At 41.2% G+C, this 19,076-nt stretch overlaps 1 protein-coding gene across 2 annotated transcripts; it reads right to left on the bottom strand.

Annotated features, from left to right (window-relative positions):
* Positions 1–985: 985 nt before the first annotated feature.
* Positions 986–15,567, bottom strand: tbc1d8b (TBC1 domain family member 8B). Of its 2 annotated transcripts, XM_056397290.1 has the most exons (21): positions 15,333–15,567; positions 13,227–13,337; positions 12,815–12,933; positions 12,244–12,469; positions 11,612–11,852; positions 11,005–11,212; positions 10,695–10,862; positions 10,432–10,593; positions 10,025–10,175; positions 9,602–9,816; positions 8,917–9,034; positions 8,512–8,797; positions 8,293–8,422; positions 8,113–8,211; positions 7,959–8,027; positions 7,609–7,849; positions 7,455–7,520; positions 4,531–4,623; positions 4,332–4,379; positions 4,132–4,229; positions 986–4,000 (listed from the first exon to the last, which is right to left on the bottom strand). In XM_056397290.1, the coding sequence occupies exons 1-21, from the start codon at positions 15,457–15,459 to the stop codon at positions 3,572–3,574; spliced, it is 3,405 nt and encodes a 1,134-aa protein (XP_056253265.1). In that variant the 5' UTR covers positions 15,460–15,567; the 3' UTR covers positions 986–3,571. The 2 variants fall into 2 exon arrangements, with proteins under 2 accessions (XP_056253265.1, XP_056253266.1); XM_056397291.1 differs by lacking the exon at positions 4,531–4,623.
* Between the last annotated feature and the right edge of the window lie 3,509 nt (positions 15,568–19,076).

Genomic DNA, 19,076 nt, shown 5'->3' with positions numbered 1-19,076 from the left:
CAGTCAGCAAAATATGTTACCAAATTAGACCTACTGAAGGGATACTGGCAGGTGCCCTTTTCACATCGTGCATCTGAGATTTCAGCTTTTGTCACCCCGGACCATTTCCTTCAATACAAAGTGCCTTTTGGGTTAAGGAAGCTCCTGCCAAGTTCCAAAGTCTGATGAATACAGTTATTTATGGTGTCAAAAACTGTGAGGCATACCTGGATGACATTGTCATTTACTCCTCCACCTGCCGCACATGTAGATACTTTACGGGAGATATTTCGCCATTTAGAGGGTGCTACTTTGACTTTGGATACGGCCAAATGTGAGTCAAAGCTGTGGTCACAAATTTGGGAAAGCAGGTGGGGCAAAGGATGGTGCATCCCCTGTCTGAAAAGTCCAGGCCATTCTGGATTATCCTGAGTCAGAGTGCGGAATAGAAAAGCAATGTGTAGCTATTATTGTGGATTCTGTAAAAACATTACTGTTGTAGTTGCGGCAAGACTACTACTGACAGTTTAGCTTTACTGATTGGCCGACTTGTAGCCTTATTGGTCAGTTTGTAGCCGTGTTTTGATTGGCCAATTTGTGCCCGCGTTCTAATCGGTCAATTTGTTACTGCGTACTTATTGGTCGATTTTTTGGTTACGTTCCGATTTGTCAATTTGTAGCTTTATTCTGATTGGTTGATTGTGTAGCCATGTTCTTATTGGTCGATTTGTAGATGTTTTCTGCGTAAACTACGAATAGAGAAATGTGAATTTGCAATTCTAAAAACTGTAACTGAAGTAATCTATTTTAGATACTGTAGAAAATATTGTTATACAATAAATCCCACATAGCTACTATGTATGATAAGCCATTCAGATGCATATAGACAAATACATACAGGTTGGAGCTCTGAAAATACCTGTCCATTAACATTTCATGAGTCACATTTAAATTCATGTTGATGTGTGTAGAGGTGCTTCAAGTTAACAGTCAGCAAGGACTCAAATTTATTATTCATAGAATCATCACTCTTTATTCTGGTACATTTTTATGGAAATAAAAATAAAATCAAAATCAAGCAGGTAAACAGAAATATCTGTGCTTCATGTACTTTGCAAAACAAGCTTTCAATCAAAAGCTACAGTCTACAAAAAGCTGTAGACTACAGGTGCACATGTAAGGATAAAAGGGCTTAGTTAACCATATACTAATGCAGCAGCTGGAGCATTAGCTAAGCCCAAAACTTTTTTATGTGATCTCTAATTGTATCTTAAAATATTATCAACACATCAGAAGTAGACTAAACATGCAATAAATGTAGCAGAAATATTACAACACAATCTTTGATAAGAGGCTGTAACTGAAAATTATTTTTTTTAAGTTTGGAGATGCTGCAAATGCAGCAAGAAACTGTAGGTGAACAGTCATACTGAAATATTCAGACCAGAGATGAGTGTTGTAAATAATGGAAATAAAGCTGCTGTTGTGAAAGGCTACAATATGATCAGTTACTGCTGAGCTCTCCTCATTTGCTGCCTTTGTTCTTTTTCATTATGGCTTTAGGTACTGAACCAAAGTCACTGATTGAGCTTTGGATTTAAGTAGTGACAACATATTAAAGATGAACGAGGCATATTTTGATTTTTTGTTTAATTTTTTTTTTTTTACATTACTCATGTAAATAACAGTATTTTTTTTTTTTTTTAATTTTCAGTTCCGATGACAACTGAAAAGAGTATGTACAACTCACTTTAACGATCTACTATGTCAATTAACCCAACAATTGCACAATGAAATACATTTCAAATTGGTCCTCAAGTCTTAAGTGAAAAAATACGTATTTCATTAAGAAAATAACAACAAAATGTTCCTAGCAAATGGCAAAATAATAAAAAATATAGCTAACAGAGAATTGCACCCCTGGAGATAACATACTGCAGCTTGAGCAGTCATGACCTTTTGGAATCCAACACCTCTGAAGTCTGGCCAAGATACAGGCATATATGTAAAGCTTGTGAATCTCAAACAGCTGTGCAAATTATTCAGAGACAGAAACAAAAAGAAAAAGAAGCAGAGAAGAAGAAAACAACTGAAATACTGAAAGTCAAATCTGGCTTTCTGTAGCAATAAGTAATAGTTGCTCTTTGTTGAAGGCTAGCATAATGTGGCAGATCCTGTAATTATCCTACACATGCTCTATATATTTGTTACAGGTAAGACGAAGGCCATGTATTACTCAGTTATTTACTTCATATGTCCTAAATCAAAAAATATCCCTTTTCTTTTACACAAATTGCACCCTGAGATTTGATAAAACAAGATGTCCTTCAAAAGGTTGACGTTGTGTCCACAACAGTCCACTAGCTCATATATTACAATTTCAATACAAGCCTCATTAATACATTAATGAAATGACTATTGAAAAATGGTGCACCTGTACTAAAGCATAACATCCTACATTTACAGTAAGACTGACATAAGCAAACAGTACATCTATTACTCGCACTGTGAAGATCACACACATTTCCTAGATAATTTCAGAGGACACAGGTGGTCTCACTGCAGCAGCACTGTGGAGTCAAACTGGTTTACCTCTACAGTTTATAGTTTCAAGTATGATATACTTGAAATCATGCTATAATACTGTTACTGTGTGTGCTGCTGTTGGAGGGAGCAGACAGATGAATGTGAATTGGTAGTACAGCATTCTCGCATGTTAGTGCAAATGCATTATACCATAATTGAATCTTCTACACTTCTACACACACTTTGACATCTTCACTCAGATCTCTGAAATTGGTCTACGGCCTCCGGGAACAACACAACAGCATGTACTTGCTCACTTTACTGCCGTTTATTCTGTGCCTGTATCAACTGAAAAGCTGGTGTTTCTCACAATAAGCTGACATTTACAGAATACACTCACCAGGAGACACTGAAGTCACAGAACACTTTAGCATTTACAGGATGTTTCACTTTACAGCAGTGACTAGTCATCTGAAAGATAAAAGATATCAAGACATCCAGAAGGACTCTAAAGTCACCTTGTCTTAGTCAATTGTTATAGACGTGGACTTCAGCATGACATCAAAGACAGCGGGGAGAACATTTTCGTCATGTTTCTGGATATAAAGGACAGGACTGAATGTCCCTTATACAATACAAAACTATAGTGTCTGTGCTCCATGGTATATAGGGGAAAATATTTTAAACCACAGTTAAAATCTGAAGAATCTGAGGCAACATGAGAGAATGAATTTCATCAGTGAGACTGAAAATGCATAATTAGTTTGAGGAACAACAGGCATCATAAAAATGCACTGAAGGTGTTGGTCAGTGGATTCTTACATGTGTTTAAAATGTCTTAAAGATGTTGCACCTCATCCAAGCCACACGCGTGTGTGTGCGCACGCACTTGCACAAACCTGATGTACTTAAATCTGATGTCTCCTCTTCATTTATGATACCTCTTCACCAGCAATCTTACTTCCTGCCTCACCAAAACCCATTGCACTATCCAAGAGAAATTAAAATTCATGGTGACCTCTAGGTGTGGATCAGAAGTGAAGCATCAATAATCGTATGTATCCTTTCACTTATTTGCCTTTAGCTTCAGCTGGGCAACCTTAGTTTGTCCCAGTTTGGTCTGAATGTCAACAGGCCTTTCAAAAAAGCTGACTATGGCTGGCTCGTTGAGCAGAGAAGCCAAGACCTGCTCGAACGAAAATGACCACTCCACCTCTGAGAGGTCCGGCCCTGCATCGTGACTATTGTGGGAGCTGGAGGTGTCGGAGCTCTCTGGCGTGCTAGAGGCTTCTTCGATTGAAGACTCCTCCGCAGCAGAGGTGCTCGCGAGCTTTGTGGACTCGGGTGGGCTGCTCGGCTCCTGCAGCCTCCGTCCCACCTCCTCCATCCTCAGGAGTAGGCTGGTCACATGGGCCACAGCTCGATACAGAGCTTCCTCCTCTGGATCGCCATGAAAAATGTTGTACAGCGTCTTGGAGAACTGGATGAACTGAGTCTGAGATGGAGAGAAAAAGCATGTGATGTACTACATCAGGTCATATAATCGAGACAATGTGAAGATGAATCTTTTTTTTGCCACTTCAGGAACAAAATGGTCTCCCCACTCCACAACATGGATAGAATTACCTGATTAATACGAGGTAGGTCCTTGATGGTTTCCTCTTTCTTAAGTATTTCATTTTGCCATTGTTTCAGGTAAGCCTGCAGGTCCACCTTTCCTCTACCTGTCAGTTTTAACAAGTGTACATTATCACACAAAACTAAGAAAATATAGCAATTTTATTCTAGCCACGGGGTGTTTCTAATAAATTTGGATGTAATATTACCTCTCTCAGGGCTTTTCCTTATCACACCATCTTCTGGGAGATCAAACGCTGAAATTTATAAGCAGCATGTGAACAAACTGTATGGTTAAATGCTTCAGAACAATCAATGCAGTCAAGACAGAATTATCACAGAATTTAGGTGGAAAAGGGAAAAGGGAAATTTGAGTTTTAAGGGAAAAGAAAGAGTAAAGAGGCTAACCAGTAAGTCTACTCAAGTGAGAAGAGTCTTCAGTCACTGGAATAAAGTGCTGGATTCTTTGTTCCTTTAAGTGCAAAGGACTACCTGTAAAAGCTGGAAGATACTGTCTGTGAGCACACTGAGATGAAAGATAAAGAGACAGAGGTGACAGAGGATCCACTTGAGTAATGTAGATTCAATTTGTTAGAGAATTTGATGAAAGAAAACACAGATGTGCATATACACCGTGTTATCAGTTTATTAGATACAGTCCAATGCAGTTTCATCTACCAGTGCTGCAATCTTTGTGAAGCTGCTAATGTGAAGTTTTTTTTCCACCAACATGATATTAGAGTTATATTGTGGTTGTAGTTGTGTGGTGGAGGTGTTATATTGGACTGTGCCGTATTTGAATGTGGTCTAGTCATTTAAATGCATTAGGTGGGCTAATAAACTCATTGTTATGTACAGTATTATTACACAAGTATAAAGACATTCATATATATTCCATGTGAAGAAAATGGAGTATTGTTGTGAAAATAAAATGCATTCCCTTGTAAAATGCTTTCTGCCTGTATCATTTTCAGTTCTCACTCCACTACTTTTTGAGATGTACAATACTTCTATGCTCCAACCCCCACCACCTACCGTGTGTGCATGGGTGCATGTTAGTTTTCATGCCTGGATTAAACAATTACCCTCACAAGCCAGCAGTGTTATTATATTTGCGTGATAGCTTCGTGCTGCGTTAGAAGCACAGCCCAGCATTTGCCATGCTGGTTATTCATTTGGTGTGTCTATGTCATGACATCTGTTGATGATACTCAAGATCTCCACATGATAAAACTGATTGTGGTGACTTTTCCTCTATTGTCAGCAACTGCCTAAAATTTCCATCTAAAATCTGAAACATTATTTAAAATCTCATGGGCAGATGAACATGAACTTTACTGAATAATCTGAATTTTCCATAGGACCTTTGTGTGCACCAACACTACACCAAATTATCACCTTTGTACACACAATAACTAATTTCAGTTTACACATAAGATACAGCGTAAGGCAAAAGTCCATCATGTGTAAGGGGGGGGCTGTCCAACCATTTTCTATCCACCCAAAACACACCCACTTCAAACCATGACTGGCTTGATGTGCAGAGCTAAGAAATGAGCCAAAGATTTTATCTAACTCCCTTTTTTCATTTGTTACACAACTATTAGTGTCTTTTCATGTGTACAACCAGTTCCAGCTCTATTAATGTCTTCCATTTTAAATGATATCGCAACAACAGCCCTCTCTATGACAACCGACTTTTCCCTTTATGTCTAACTGTTGTCGTTCGAATCAAGTATACACACTTGATTTCCGACATGTTTGCACAACACGCCTTATGAGTATAAACTGTCCCTTACGCCTCACAGATGTATAATTGTAATAGTGCAATCCAAAGTTAATATCTTCGCTACTATCTATAATTTTCTCAGAATAGGTAAAAACTAAACTAAACATTTCAGACTGTGTGGGGTATTCAGAACACTGCAGCCTTTAGCAGAGCTGTTGCTTTAAGGTGAAGATACAACAACACATGCTGTTGTCCTTATAACCAATCAGGACAAATGTGATGTCACTGAGGACACTCTCCTCTCCAACTGAAGCTGATAAGTGAATACAGCTGCTGGACTGTGTGTTTGGATTGAAAACTTAGAGACTCTTTGCTCTAAATAGCGAATAATTTAATTTCTTTTATCAATGCAGTGTTTGGTTCAAATCCAATGCCTCTGCTTACACACTCATAGACTTTGATGTGGGCTGTCGCGGAGTCCGTGAGTGCTCAGGGCTTCCCTACTGTGAAATCAGCGAGTGTTTGAGGGCTGTGGTTTAATTTTTCAGCACAAAAACCCACCATGTACAGCGTCATGATGTCAAAACAGCAATGACTATGGAATCAGTGTCATTAAAAAAAGGAAAAAATAAACTTGACATGGAAGGGGTCAGCAAGATGACATTTCCCTTTTAATTATGAGCACACTTCCTGCTAACCAGCACTGTGCATGTGTAGGTACTTGTCTTATGATGGCAAGATTTATGACCTCAAAAATGATGATTTGTCCAACCCGTAGGTACAGAATGGCCTCTCAACGCAGAGTTAAAAATCCAACTTTGGGGGGGGGGCATTGGAGGTCCACGTTTACCATCTTGTTTGGACAATGACACCCAGATGAGACCTGTTCTTGGTGCTGAAGCAATTTGCGCTCTCCATGAGACATAGAACAAGCTTTTCTGCTTGGTGTTGACTGGCTCGGCACAAAACAAACAGTGACTCAGTGCTATTCTGCTGCTAAACTGACAGTTGTAATTTGAGCAGCTCTTCTACATCACAGATCCTCTGGGGAAAACATAGCCCACTGCAAAATGCCCTTACAGCTCCTTACATCCATTGTTGCTATGGCAAAGATCTCTCACCCAGCATGGACTATTCTTGCCCCTGCCCTCAAGCACGCACTGCCACATCATGCAGACAAGAGCAACACGTTCAAGGACAGTTTCTTTCCCCAGGCAATGTGCTCGCTCAACAAATGCTGAATTATGGACTGGATTACTGAAATGACAACTCATACGTTTTCAAGCCATGGAGAAAACAGACTGATGTAACGCTGTCTGACCTTGTGTTTTACTTTAGGCTGCTTCTGTATGTTTGTGTTATTGCTCTCATGTGATGCCGTTAGGTAGAATCTGGAGTTTGAACCTGCAGCGATCTACCATCACTGTCAATATGTTGCGAAGGAAATGGAGGTTGAAGCTGAAGATACACTAACAAAGTTCACCTTTGTAGTTTACAGAGGGTTAAAGCTGACACACGAAAAATGCTAATCACTTCAATAATTATTTTTAAAAGGTAAATTTAGATTAGCTGCTGCTGGTTTTGTCCATTGTTCGTCACTCACCTGGTGGCAGGTGCAGCTTGAAGAGGAATTTCAGCTTATTTGTGAAAGATCCACTGTACAAAGTATCTGCAGGAGAGGAAATGTGCAGTTATAGCAGTGGGGATAGTGAGGTTACCAGCTTCATGAGTGAAGAGCAGAGAACAAGTTAACTTACCGAGGGCACAGCAGAACTCTTTAAAGTTGATGAGGCCATCCTGGTTCTCATCTATCAGGCGAAAGACCCAGAGGGAGAGGGTGCTCTTGGTGGTGCAGAAAGCCCAGGGCTCCATTAGGGCAAAGAGCACACTGAATTGTTGGAAACCCAACTGGTACTGCTCCAAATAGGCCAGGCTGGGGTCATGATGGAGAAGAGCTGGACTCTGTATTTTCCAGTAGCAGCTGAGGAAATGTTGCCTCTGAACAAGGAAAACAAAGAGAAATATGACCTTTCTATTTCTCATTTTTATGACCACTGTCATTTATGCATGATGATATTGAAAGTATTTTATTGTGTTTTTGACTCACTTTGAACAAATTATAAAGCTCATCAAGGTGTGATGCATTGAATCTGACTTCTTGGGACACCACCCGAATCTAGAAAACAGATTTTGAATTAATCCTTAATATCACTGTAACAAAGGTAATTACGCAAATTACCCTAAAATCAATGGCCACTTACAACATTTTGTTTGGTTGTATCCTCCAGTGTCTGGATCACATACAGTTTGTTCCTCTTCCTTGAGCTCTCGACTTCCTCAGAACGGATGTTTCCATATTTCTGTAAAGAAACAAAATGAGTTAGATCAGTCACCACACTGACATCACTGACTGACACTGACACTGGAATATCTCGCAGTACCTCGTAGGCTTCTCGGATCAGATCACTGATGTCTACATTCAAGTGGGATGCTTTATCATTATTGCCCACTGGAGCTTGCTGCACTGTTGGAGGCAATGGACTGTCTTTGTTTGTCACACTGTCAAAGAATCTAAAAAATAAAACATCAGAGATAGACATTAATTCACAGTGATAATGTTTAAAGTATGCTGATCCTGCTTTGTTTGTATTCACACAGACTTGTTGAGGATGGTGACGGCCTCGGCATCATCGTGGCAGCTGATCAGAGCCTCCATGTTGTAGTCCAGCACAGCCAGACCGAGCTGCAGAATTGCTTTTATGCCGTCATAGAAAAAACAGTCCACCACGTTCACAGCGCTCTCTATGGGCAGGACACTGATGAAGAGAGTGAGAAACCAGGACAAGGACACAGATGAGAAGAAACTCAGGTCTGTCATGTGCTCCACCAACTGGGGGAGGTTTTCTCGAATCAGATCCTCGAACACCGCCTGGTCGACCAAAGCACCTGAAGAAAGATGGGCACATTTGAAAGAACAATTTAATTCCTGAAATTATTAAGATTTGATGTCCTAAAATTTCCAGCAGAAACTGTATCAGAATGGCATCCTTTGCTTCCCCTCTCACCAATAATTCGACGGTTAAAGTAATCCGGCAGCATCCTCTCACAAACGGCTACTAAGAGCCAGAAAGCCTCTTCTTCTTTTGCGTAGAGCAGGAGAACTGAGGTGAGAATGTTCATGGCCTGAGCAGGAGAGAGGACACACTTTCAAAACACAGACCATTTCAGTTCTAAGTATAAGATTAACTGCAAAGATGAGGCCAGTATAAAGAGTGTCTACCATTGACATTTGTCAGTGCCTTTTTGAAAATATTTTCAATGGTTTTCTGTGACTTTTTTTTCAAAGCACTTGGCCTTTTTTAAAAATAGCCTCTGCTTTTCAGGGTTGCTGCACAATGTCAAAAAATTGACTAAGACAAGGAGACAGTTGTTACAAGTCTGTACCATAACCATCACCTCATCCGTCATTGTTAAGATTGCAAAAACAAAGGATAATCACACATAAAATACCAACAGAAATAAAGTGAATAGAAATATAATTATGAGAGAGTACGGCTTCCTGGTAATTGTGTTTTTAATTGTGTAATTGTGTTTTTGTGTGCAGGTGTTTCATACTCATACACATTTTCAGTGATAACAAACCTCTGTAAAGGGAACCATAATTGGCTAATGAATGTCACTGCATTTTACTTGGAGCCTCTTAAAGCTGTCAATCAGGGCTTTCTTGCCTGCCTAAAGAAATCAAAATACCTGGCAGTATCCAATTTTAGGGTTCCTGTAGGCATAGGCAGTAAGGACCCTGCGCAGAGCTGATATTCCTGTGTCACTCTGAAATGCAGGGTGCTCTGGCAGAGAGCGGTGCAAGTCTCTTTCGATTTCATCTGTAGCCAGAGTGCTTGTGCCCAGAGACTGTTCAACCAGCTCAGTGTAATAGCCGGTGTGAGTGGCCATGTCATTCACAGCTCCTACCAAGCAAAACCACAGTCAGTCCAAAAACAGCTGCTGCAGTGATCCCACACCACCATTTTTTACTTAATTATTTATGTTGAGTGAGCACTTGAGTACATAACACTTTGAATCATGCCTTACTTTGTAAACAAATCACTGATGCTGTGTATCACTGACGTATGGATTTGCATAACATGGCAAATTTAATGTTTGATGTATAAATACCTGAAAAAAGCATCCACAGCTCTCCCCTCAAGGCCTCAGGAACACCACGAACAATTAAGTCTCGTGTCTTCCTAGTGAAGAACATACTCGTGCCACGTCCATATTCAGAGAAATGGATATTCCAAGACTGTTCTTTCATCTTCTCTTTCAGCTGTCAAACACACAGATAGCACTGTTACTGTCAATGATCTGCAACACGCTTTATCTTTATTTATGTCCACCACTGAATTAATTGGACACCAACCTGCACACCACCATCCAGCAGTGCAAAGATACAGTATATTCTGGTGCATTACAATTACATCAAGTTAATCAAGTCACATTTTGTCAGTTAATGTGGTGCTTTTTCCACAAAATGCAGCTGAAAACAGACACATGCTTGATTTGAACAGAACTGTGGTATTTACCATTTTGGGGTCAAGGTTTTCAACGTCCTGGGGGTGGAAAACAGTCATGAGAGCCTCTGTGCTTACAGCCTTGCTGCTGTCTTTCTGTCCCACCATCAGAGTTACATCCTCTGGATTGTCTTCAAAGTGGTTGATGAGTGACTGGCATTCACCTCGTATGGCCTTAGAGATGAGGACAAGATCATGTTTTATTGTCAGAAGCCACTTCAAGAGTAAGAAAAAAGTAAAATCTCATAAATAACACTGCAGCTAAAACATGTTACCTCTGATGAAGCGGAGTGCTGAGGGCTGGGACTAATGCCACACCTGCTACGGATTGTGTTGGCAAGCCGCTGGTAGTCCCGCACCTCAGAGAAACGCAGCGCCCTCTTGCCTCGCACGCACACCGTCAAAGCCCTGCTGCCAGTGTCTGGCTTCTCAACATTAACAACCTGGAAGAAAGCAATGTTGGCAGACCAGACAGACACTTTTGAAGTTTTCTGCTATTCATCAGTATGCAGGGTGCAACTTGAGACTGTGCATAATTGGAAGTGTTTTTATCGATCCAGTAATACAGTCTTTGTGTGACTTCACCTCTCGCATCGGAATGATGACATGGCATTGGCTTCCGTCCTGACTGGCAAAACACAGGTAGTTCTCAGACAGACAGATCTTGCCAAGTGTGTTAAAATGACTGAAGGGCACCCACAGGAAGCTTTCGTGCACCTCTAACAGGTTTTCCTCTTTGGGAAGCCTGAAAAACGTCCGGAACTGCACACTTTTTGCGTGAGCTTCTAGGCCTCTGGGGGCGGAGTAAAGAAGAAATAGTTTCATGAGCAGAACATCACATTGAAGTTTTCTAAGAATATCCTTCAAGCAGAGTCACAATAACCTCTACATTACAGTCTCTATATTGTCCAGTTGTATTTTTATTATAACCCTTAACTTTTTTCTAAATTATAAAGCATGAGTCTAACACTTCAATATCAATTCAAATGTTGGCTGGAATGTGTAGTAAAAGTGGTAAAAGGAGACAACTACAATAAGTTGCTCTTCTGTAACCTACCTGAAACTCAGGTGGCAAGTTAAAACAAATAACATTTGACTCAAGTCAGACTTCAAGTTTATTATCCAGCTTCCAGTTGGCAGCCAGCACTAACAGGATCATGTAAAGCTGTTCAGTGTAGCAGACAGACTGTACCTCTTGGTAATTTGCAGGGGGTCAGAGAGGGCTGGCTCTCTCTGGAAGGCCTCTTTGTCAAAAAGGCGCTTGATCGAGTAGTCAGCCAGTTGTTCCATGATAACGAAGGTTTCATTAAGGTGCAGCAGCATGGAGAAGTAGTGATCCTCGCCATGAGCCAAGACATGGATGCTCTCAGTCAGAATAACGTGAGAGGTTTTCTCCAGCCTCCAGATCTCATCCCAGGAGATGACCAGTTTCACTGCAGAGTCATTACGATAAATTAAAATTAAATTGGTGATTAAGGCTCAGAGATGAAAGGACAGTGATAGCGAATTAATAGGTAAATAGGTGTTGTGAGTATTGTACAATTCTGTTCTCATTTTATCCAACAAAGTCCAATTTCTCATTAATTAAAATACCAGAATTTCTCTGTTGTAACAACATATTTAATGATGCCATTACAAAACACTGCTAATATCAAGAAATTCCTAAAACATCACTCGTTGTAACTACTTATTTATTAGCCACACAGTTTTTAAGTCCAGCTCCACTATAATGGCCATCAAAGCCCACTATGGCTGCTTACCACCAATCAACATTATCACGACAAATGACAGCGCATGTCAATAAATGGCAGAGAAATGGCTTACCCTCAGCTCCCAGCAGGTATGAATAGAAGCACAGGAAGTTAGTGCTGAGGTAGAGCCAGCCCTGGCAGGGCACTTTGCCTTTCCAGTAGCTGCATGAGTAATATGTGACCAGCTTTTCCTCTGGTGGCAGCTCAAACCACTTCTCAAACCTCAAAAGTGCTTCTCGGAACTTCTCAGGATCGTCCTCCAACACCAGGGACATCTTTCCTTCCTCAGCAATAAGACCCTAACACATGCACCATAATGGGTTACTGCAGGGTCATAATGAAACAATGCCACGTGTTCATCAACATTTCTGTAATAATGTCTTTATATGAACAATGGAACAGTTTTTGTAATCATTTTTATATTTACAGCTGGGTGTGCTGTGTGGGCAAAAAGTCAGTTAACTGCAGTTTAAGTAAATGACGGTCAGAGACCAAAGTTTAAAAAGGATTTTGAGGCCAATGCCATATGCAGTATTTTATGGCATTTTAATTACAGCCCTGATGAAAGATTCATATGTTTAATATTTAGCTGTGTCAGATGTTCTGAGCCCCCTGTTAAATAAGGATATTCTTATTGGTCTTACTCTAATCTTGCCCTGTACAAAGCTGGTGATGTCTTCACTGGAGTCAAAAACGGAGAGCGTCCTCATGATGTTCTGCTGCAGCCAATCCCAGTGCTGAACAATCTCCTCTTTGGTGACACCTGACCCAATATCAAGAGTGAGAAAAATTAAACACCTTAGTAAAGGTGGAGCATGCTTTTATTTTGAAAGGAATATCATGTTTGTTTGTTTTTTCTCTGAAGAAAAAGGACTTGTTTTACTGAAATGATGGAAAAGGTCATAAAACAAGTCACAGAAAAACTTTTACTGTTAATTCTCACATTAACTAGTTAGAATACTGGCGTCAATGTGATTCTGTGATGAGTGTTTTTATGCTATTTTAACGTGGCCTATTGAAGTGTTGCCAGAAAAGGATGAAAATACAGTGACATACCACATGCTATTGACCAGTACACTTGTGAGTCTGGTGTGTGGTGAAGAATACGGTAGGGAGCAACTTTGGTTGTGGAGTCCAATACAGTATCCAGAGTTCCCACAAGGAGGCCTGTAACATACAGCACACTGATATTTTAAACCTATCCTGATACACATGACCTTCAATTATGTGACAAATATCAGATTCGGCTCACCACTTGTTCTACCAGTGAGCTGCCAAATAGTAAAGGCTTCAAAAGGATCTGACACCATTCACATAATTTATGTTCTCATCAGTTTAGAACAACATCACACAGCAGAGGATAGGCTTAAGCACATAAAAGATACTTCAGACATAAGAGGCTCTTGTGGAGAAGCCTTCAAGTGCAGTATGGTCTGTACCATCAGGTAGTATTTAACCACCATCATTAAACCAGCCAGACAGCACAAAGGTCCTTTTGTCATCAGCTAGAACACCATCTATTATCATTAATTATCTATTACCTTATGGCTGTCACACTGTGGCACATGGTTAGAAACTGTGAAACTGTGCAATCATTGGTGGTATTACAAGCAGTAGTTTATACTGTCAGGTGGCGGTGGTTTTCAAAGAGCAGTAAGGACTGTCGTGCAATTAGGGTTTTTTTTTCAATCAATAACTCATTGAACGATTGAAATTGAGGACCTAAGGGTGCACTTGATGCGGCATAAAGTAAAAGAGAATGCTGTTATTTAACAATTTCTAACAGTTCAGATAGTTATTTTGGATACGCACGACTCTTTCCAATAATTAGGAAAATTAGAGTACAAAATTCAAGTTCAGTTACCGTCCCTCAGGGGCTATTTGACTATAAAGACAATAAAGAAATAGTACAAACAATGAAAAGAGTTACATTTGAAATTAAGATATAAAATCTGTAAGATTTGATAAAACAAAAACAAATCAAATTCATAATTATCCATATGGAGTGATGCAAACTGAGAACTGGTGCTTCTTCCCCAAGACTCATTTGAAAATATCAGTAGGTCTGATGATAATATTGTTGTTACTACTGCTGTTATTACATTTTACATGCTTTTTGTCACTTATATTTATTCACATTCCCAAAGGAAGAAAGCAGGGAAAAGCCATTATGTCAGCTCTACAAAAGATCTGTAGTAGGGCAATTTTTTTTTTCTGAAAAATTTCTTCAGATAACAAGTGAACAAAAACATACTAATAATTAACAGATTAATCAATAATGGAAACAACCGTTAGTTCCAGCCATACCCTGTTGAAACAATAATTTTCTCTCCATGCTAATTACATACCATCTAATTTCATCAAAGCTATAGCATATCCTTATTTACAGTGAGACAGCTCAACTAAGCTTCAGTGTCTCCACAAAGTCGGTGACAAATACACTGCCATTACAAATTCAAGTGTTTTCTTTCTAGCCTCTGGGAGAAAGTGCTGCAAATATCCATAAACTGGATGAACTATCATGTGGCAGAGCAGCAAAAGGTAAAGGGTTGGTTATACTTTTGAAGATGGACTGGTAAGATCAGTATGGCCCTACAACATATATACATCATACATGATTTTGAGTCTGTCAGCTGGTAAATTCACTGCATTTAATTCAGTTGTGACTTGAATCTAAATCTGACACCACAATAAAAGTTTTTAGGCCTTTGTCAATCCTGTAACCAAACCACAGGTAACGGTGCAGTACATTCAGTAGGAAATGAGGTGAACTGTGCAGTGGACAGACATACTGTGATTTCACGTGTGACTTCCTTGTCAACTCAGAGCTTTAACAAACATCAAACAAATAAAATAAGGCAATATGTGGACACCTACACTCAAACAGACTGCAGTGACAACACCGAGAAACCAGCTGTTCACTACCTAAGCTGACTTGACACTTAGCTTCTACCTGTTGCAAGGAGGATTTTTCTATGTAGACGAATCGGCTACACAGCAGCAGCAGCAGCCGCCCTACAGGCTACACGGCGGACAGCACGTTAGGAAGCAAATGTATGGCGAGTTAACCCGTTCATAACTTGTTTTTTTTATGTGATTTGGTAAAGCCACAGCATCTGTCCTAAGCGTGCGAGGAGGCGATAACATGACCGCTAACGTTACCTGTCAACCCGCCACCACCTTCTCCGTACCCTCGTCTCCGTTGCAGTACGAAATACTCGTTATCCTTCTCGGTGACCCAGAGTTTAAACGCGTTTTTCAGCAGAATCTCTTCAGGTTTGAGCCACATCTTTCAAATGTCATGGAGTTATATATGAAATCCAGCTGTCATGTCACGGTTATCGGTTACGTAGCCCGACATCAAACCCGTGGACATTTGTTTGTGTCCGAATCCCTCCCTTCACACGTCGACAAGAATCGCTGCCAAAGTCGCAAGGAATTGTGGGATTGTAGTTTCTGGCGAGAAGGCGGTCGTAAGAGACTCATTCCCTGAATGGGGGGGGGGGGGTTATTGAGTAATTGGTGAAATAATTTCTTCTGTGTTTTCTGATCTTTAATTCATAAATATTTGAATAGACATTAATTCCTTTTTGTAATCAAATCTTTATTGCTGTGTAGGTGCAGCAACACCGTATAGTGGAGCCATATAGTCTACATATATACACAGTGTAGGTCCCCTTACCAAACACTGTGGGCTTTTTTTTTTAAATACTAAAAAAAGAAATCTCTATGTGAACAATGCATGCTGAGTTTTCTCATTTAATTTAAATATTTGGTGATATGTTTTAATTTTGGCCAAAATAATATTTTAAAGAATTTTTCCACTGAACTAATGCCAGATCTTTTTTTTTTTTTTTGGAAATTAGGGACACAGGGAGGGCACACAGTATCTAAAGTTTTTAGTGATGACTGAGGAGAACATTCCCTTATCAGCAGTATCTGAGCTCCACTGTCCATAGCTGTCTGTGTCAAATGTACCACCACCACATAAATTAAACATGATTCAATTTAATTTTCCATTTGATTCTTGCCAGCAATTCTAGGGAAACTTGAATAACAAGGAAACTTTATGAAGTTTCTCAAAGTTACCTAGGAAGGCACAGCACAGCACAGACATATTTACAATATGTCTGTGCTGTGCCTATATCATTATCATACATCCCAGGTTAGCAGCTGAGCACTCAAAGTTAAAAAACAGAGTATGTAATTGTCACACAGTAGTGTGGTTCTTTAATATACCAGCAACCCAAAGGTAATATCTACTGTTAAAAAAACCCATCCACGATGAAGTTTAAAATATTTATTAACAATAAAACGGCAGGCTAGGAAGAGTGAAACAAGCACTCATAAGTGTCCTTTAAAATGGCAATGCCAGAGTCCTATGCTTGTGTTAAATGTTCAGAGAAGATACTGTCCTATTTATCCTGGGAGGTGGAATCCAAGGTGGTCAATATGGCCGCTGGCGTATTTGGCATCCTACTCAGTGTGTCCCCTCACCATACGGACCGCTGCCCCTCCACTCTGCTAAGCCGTTAACTTTCTTTAGCAGGCGTTGAATCAGGTAGCTCAGCCTCGCATCTGGATCATTCACAGCTGCTGCCATCCATTCCTCATCTTGAGCCTTAGCGTCTGGGTGCTTCCTTACCCTCAGGGCGCAGGACGTAAAGTGGGTGGCCCTCCCATAGCTGTGTTACCACCACAAGTGGCTCTGGGGTCCATCTTGGGCTCAGCTTTCCTCTGGCCCTCCTCTAGAAGATGCGAATGAGGAATCGCTCACCTGGAAGTAGGGGTGTCAGCTTGGGCAGTTGATTGTAACGGGCATGAGCCTGTTCTTGCTGTTGAGTGTGTTTCTTTGCCGTCTGGTACGCATGGCTCAAGGCTTTTTGGTGCTGTCCCACCCAGCCTTGTAGGGTGTGGGTCTTCACTGTGGGGCTCAGGCCGGTCACCCAGTAGATGGGGAGTCTCGCATGCCTCCCAAAAACTACATAATGTGGAGTCATCTTTGTCATGCTATAGATAGTGTTGTTGTAGGCCTGGAGGAGGGCTGGCAGCTGGTTGGGCCATTGTGCCTAATCAGTCTCTGCCAGGGAACTTAACAGTTTCAACATGGTCTGGTTGAACCTCTCACAGGCTCCGTTCCCCTGCGGGTGATATGCGGTCATGCAGCTGTCTTGGCATCCATATACCTGGCACAGCTCCTTTATCAGTGAAGACTTGAAGGCAGCCCCTCTGTCTGTCAGAATGTATTCAGGGCAGCCAAATGTCTTGATAAGACTGTTGTACAGGGCTCAGGCTGTGGCGTTAGCAGACTGGTCCTTGGTGGGTACTGCAGGAGCATATTTTGAGAACAAATCAGTCATTATTAGGGGTACTGGTCACCTGGATGCCCCAGAAAGAGATAATCTACCTCAACAACTTCAAATGGATATGAAGTAGAAATAGGTACTAAATGGTCTCTCGCCTAAGGTCCAGCCTTAGCACACAAACACTATAGGCAGGTCTCAGTCCACTCCTTTACATCCTCAGTCACTCGGCCAGTAGCAGCGCAGCCGCAGAACTACCAGAGTCCTTTCACTGCTCGGTTTCCCATTCTATTGTGGTACCGTCTCCACACACCATTGGCTTCCTGCTTGAGAACAATCACTTGAAAAGCTTCGAGGTCAGAACCAGTCTCTGCAACCAATCTTCCCAATACACCATTTTGTAGTAGGATTTTGTCCCACTCCCTTAGCAGTTGTTTCATATATGGGTATTACAAGTCACATACATCTGGCCGTGGCAATTGCTGCTCCTTCCTTTGTCGTATCTGGACAAGATCTGGGTTCCTGGCCTTGGGTTCCTCCCATGTTTCGTCACCTCTGACCATGACCTGGTCCACATGCACTGTTTCTCTCTTTTGCTCCTGCAAGCTGGACAGAGCAGCGGTATTTGATGGTGTACTTGTAGTTTGCTAGCTGGGTCACCCATCGCTGTTCCACTGCTCCCAGCCGGGCTTTTTCAAGGTACACCAAGGGGTTGCTATCTGAGAAGACAGTAAACTCTGCACCGTAGAGATAGTCTTTAAACTTCTCCGTAACTGCCCATTTCAGGGCCAACAGCTCCAGTTTAAAGGAGCTGTAGTTCTGGTCATTGTGGTCTGTTGGGTGAAGGCTGCAGCTAGCGTAGGCAATTGCCCTCTCTTTGTCTCCTTGCACTAGCGCCAGTACTGCTCCCAGGCCGTCAAAACTGGCATCGGTGTACATCCTTAAGGGGAGGGAGAAGTCAGCATATGCCAGGATAGGTGCATATGCCAAGGCTTCCTTTAACTGTTCAGAAGCCTGCTGACATTTTATCGTGGGTGGTACCATGTGTCAAGGCATGCATTGGTGTTGCAATTTTGGAGAAGGCAGGTATGAAACAGCAATAATAACCATTCAGTGTGGCCAGTACCCACCCCACACACCGTTCCGTGCGTGTGTGCGTGCGTGTGTGCGTGCGTGCATGCGTGCGTGCGTGCGTGTGGTTGCAAGCAGCTGCTTTCCGTCCTCCCGGCAGGTAATCTGTTTTCTCCCTTGCCCTCCTCCTGCTCACCTGTGTCAACTCACTTTAAAAAAAAAAAAAAAAAGGTGTTAGGTGATAAGGCCTATAGCTGTTTGTGTTTCAGTTCATCCCACATGGGCTGGATGGGGCAGGGATTAAGGCTCTGTGTAAACCAGTAAAATTCTTCCTTAGAAAAGTAATTTCTTCATAGACCTTGATTTGCACAAGGCAATATTGTCATGCTGAAACAGGAAAGGGTCTTGCTGAAACTCCACCCTCAAAGTTCAAAGGCTATGTTTTGGTATGAAAGAGGTCCAAGCCCAAACAAGGAAAAGAAAGCCCCAGACAAAGCATCCCAAGTCTGTGGTTAATGTATGAAGGTTATTT

This window comes from Seriola aureovittata, chromosome 15, assembly GCF_021018895.1.
Source record: "Seriola aureovittata isolate HTS-2021-v1 ecotype China chromosome 15, ASM2101889v1, whole genome shotgun sequence".
Lineage (NCBI taxonomy): Eukaryota > Metazoa > Chordata > Actinopteri > Carangiformes > Carangidae > Seriola > Seriola aureovittata.
This window is presented reverse-complemented; position numbering and strand designations above follow the sequence as displayed.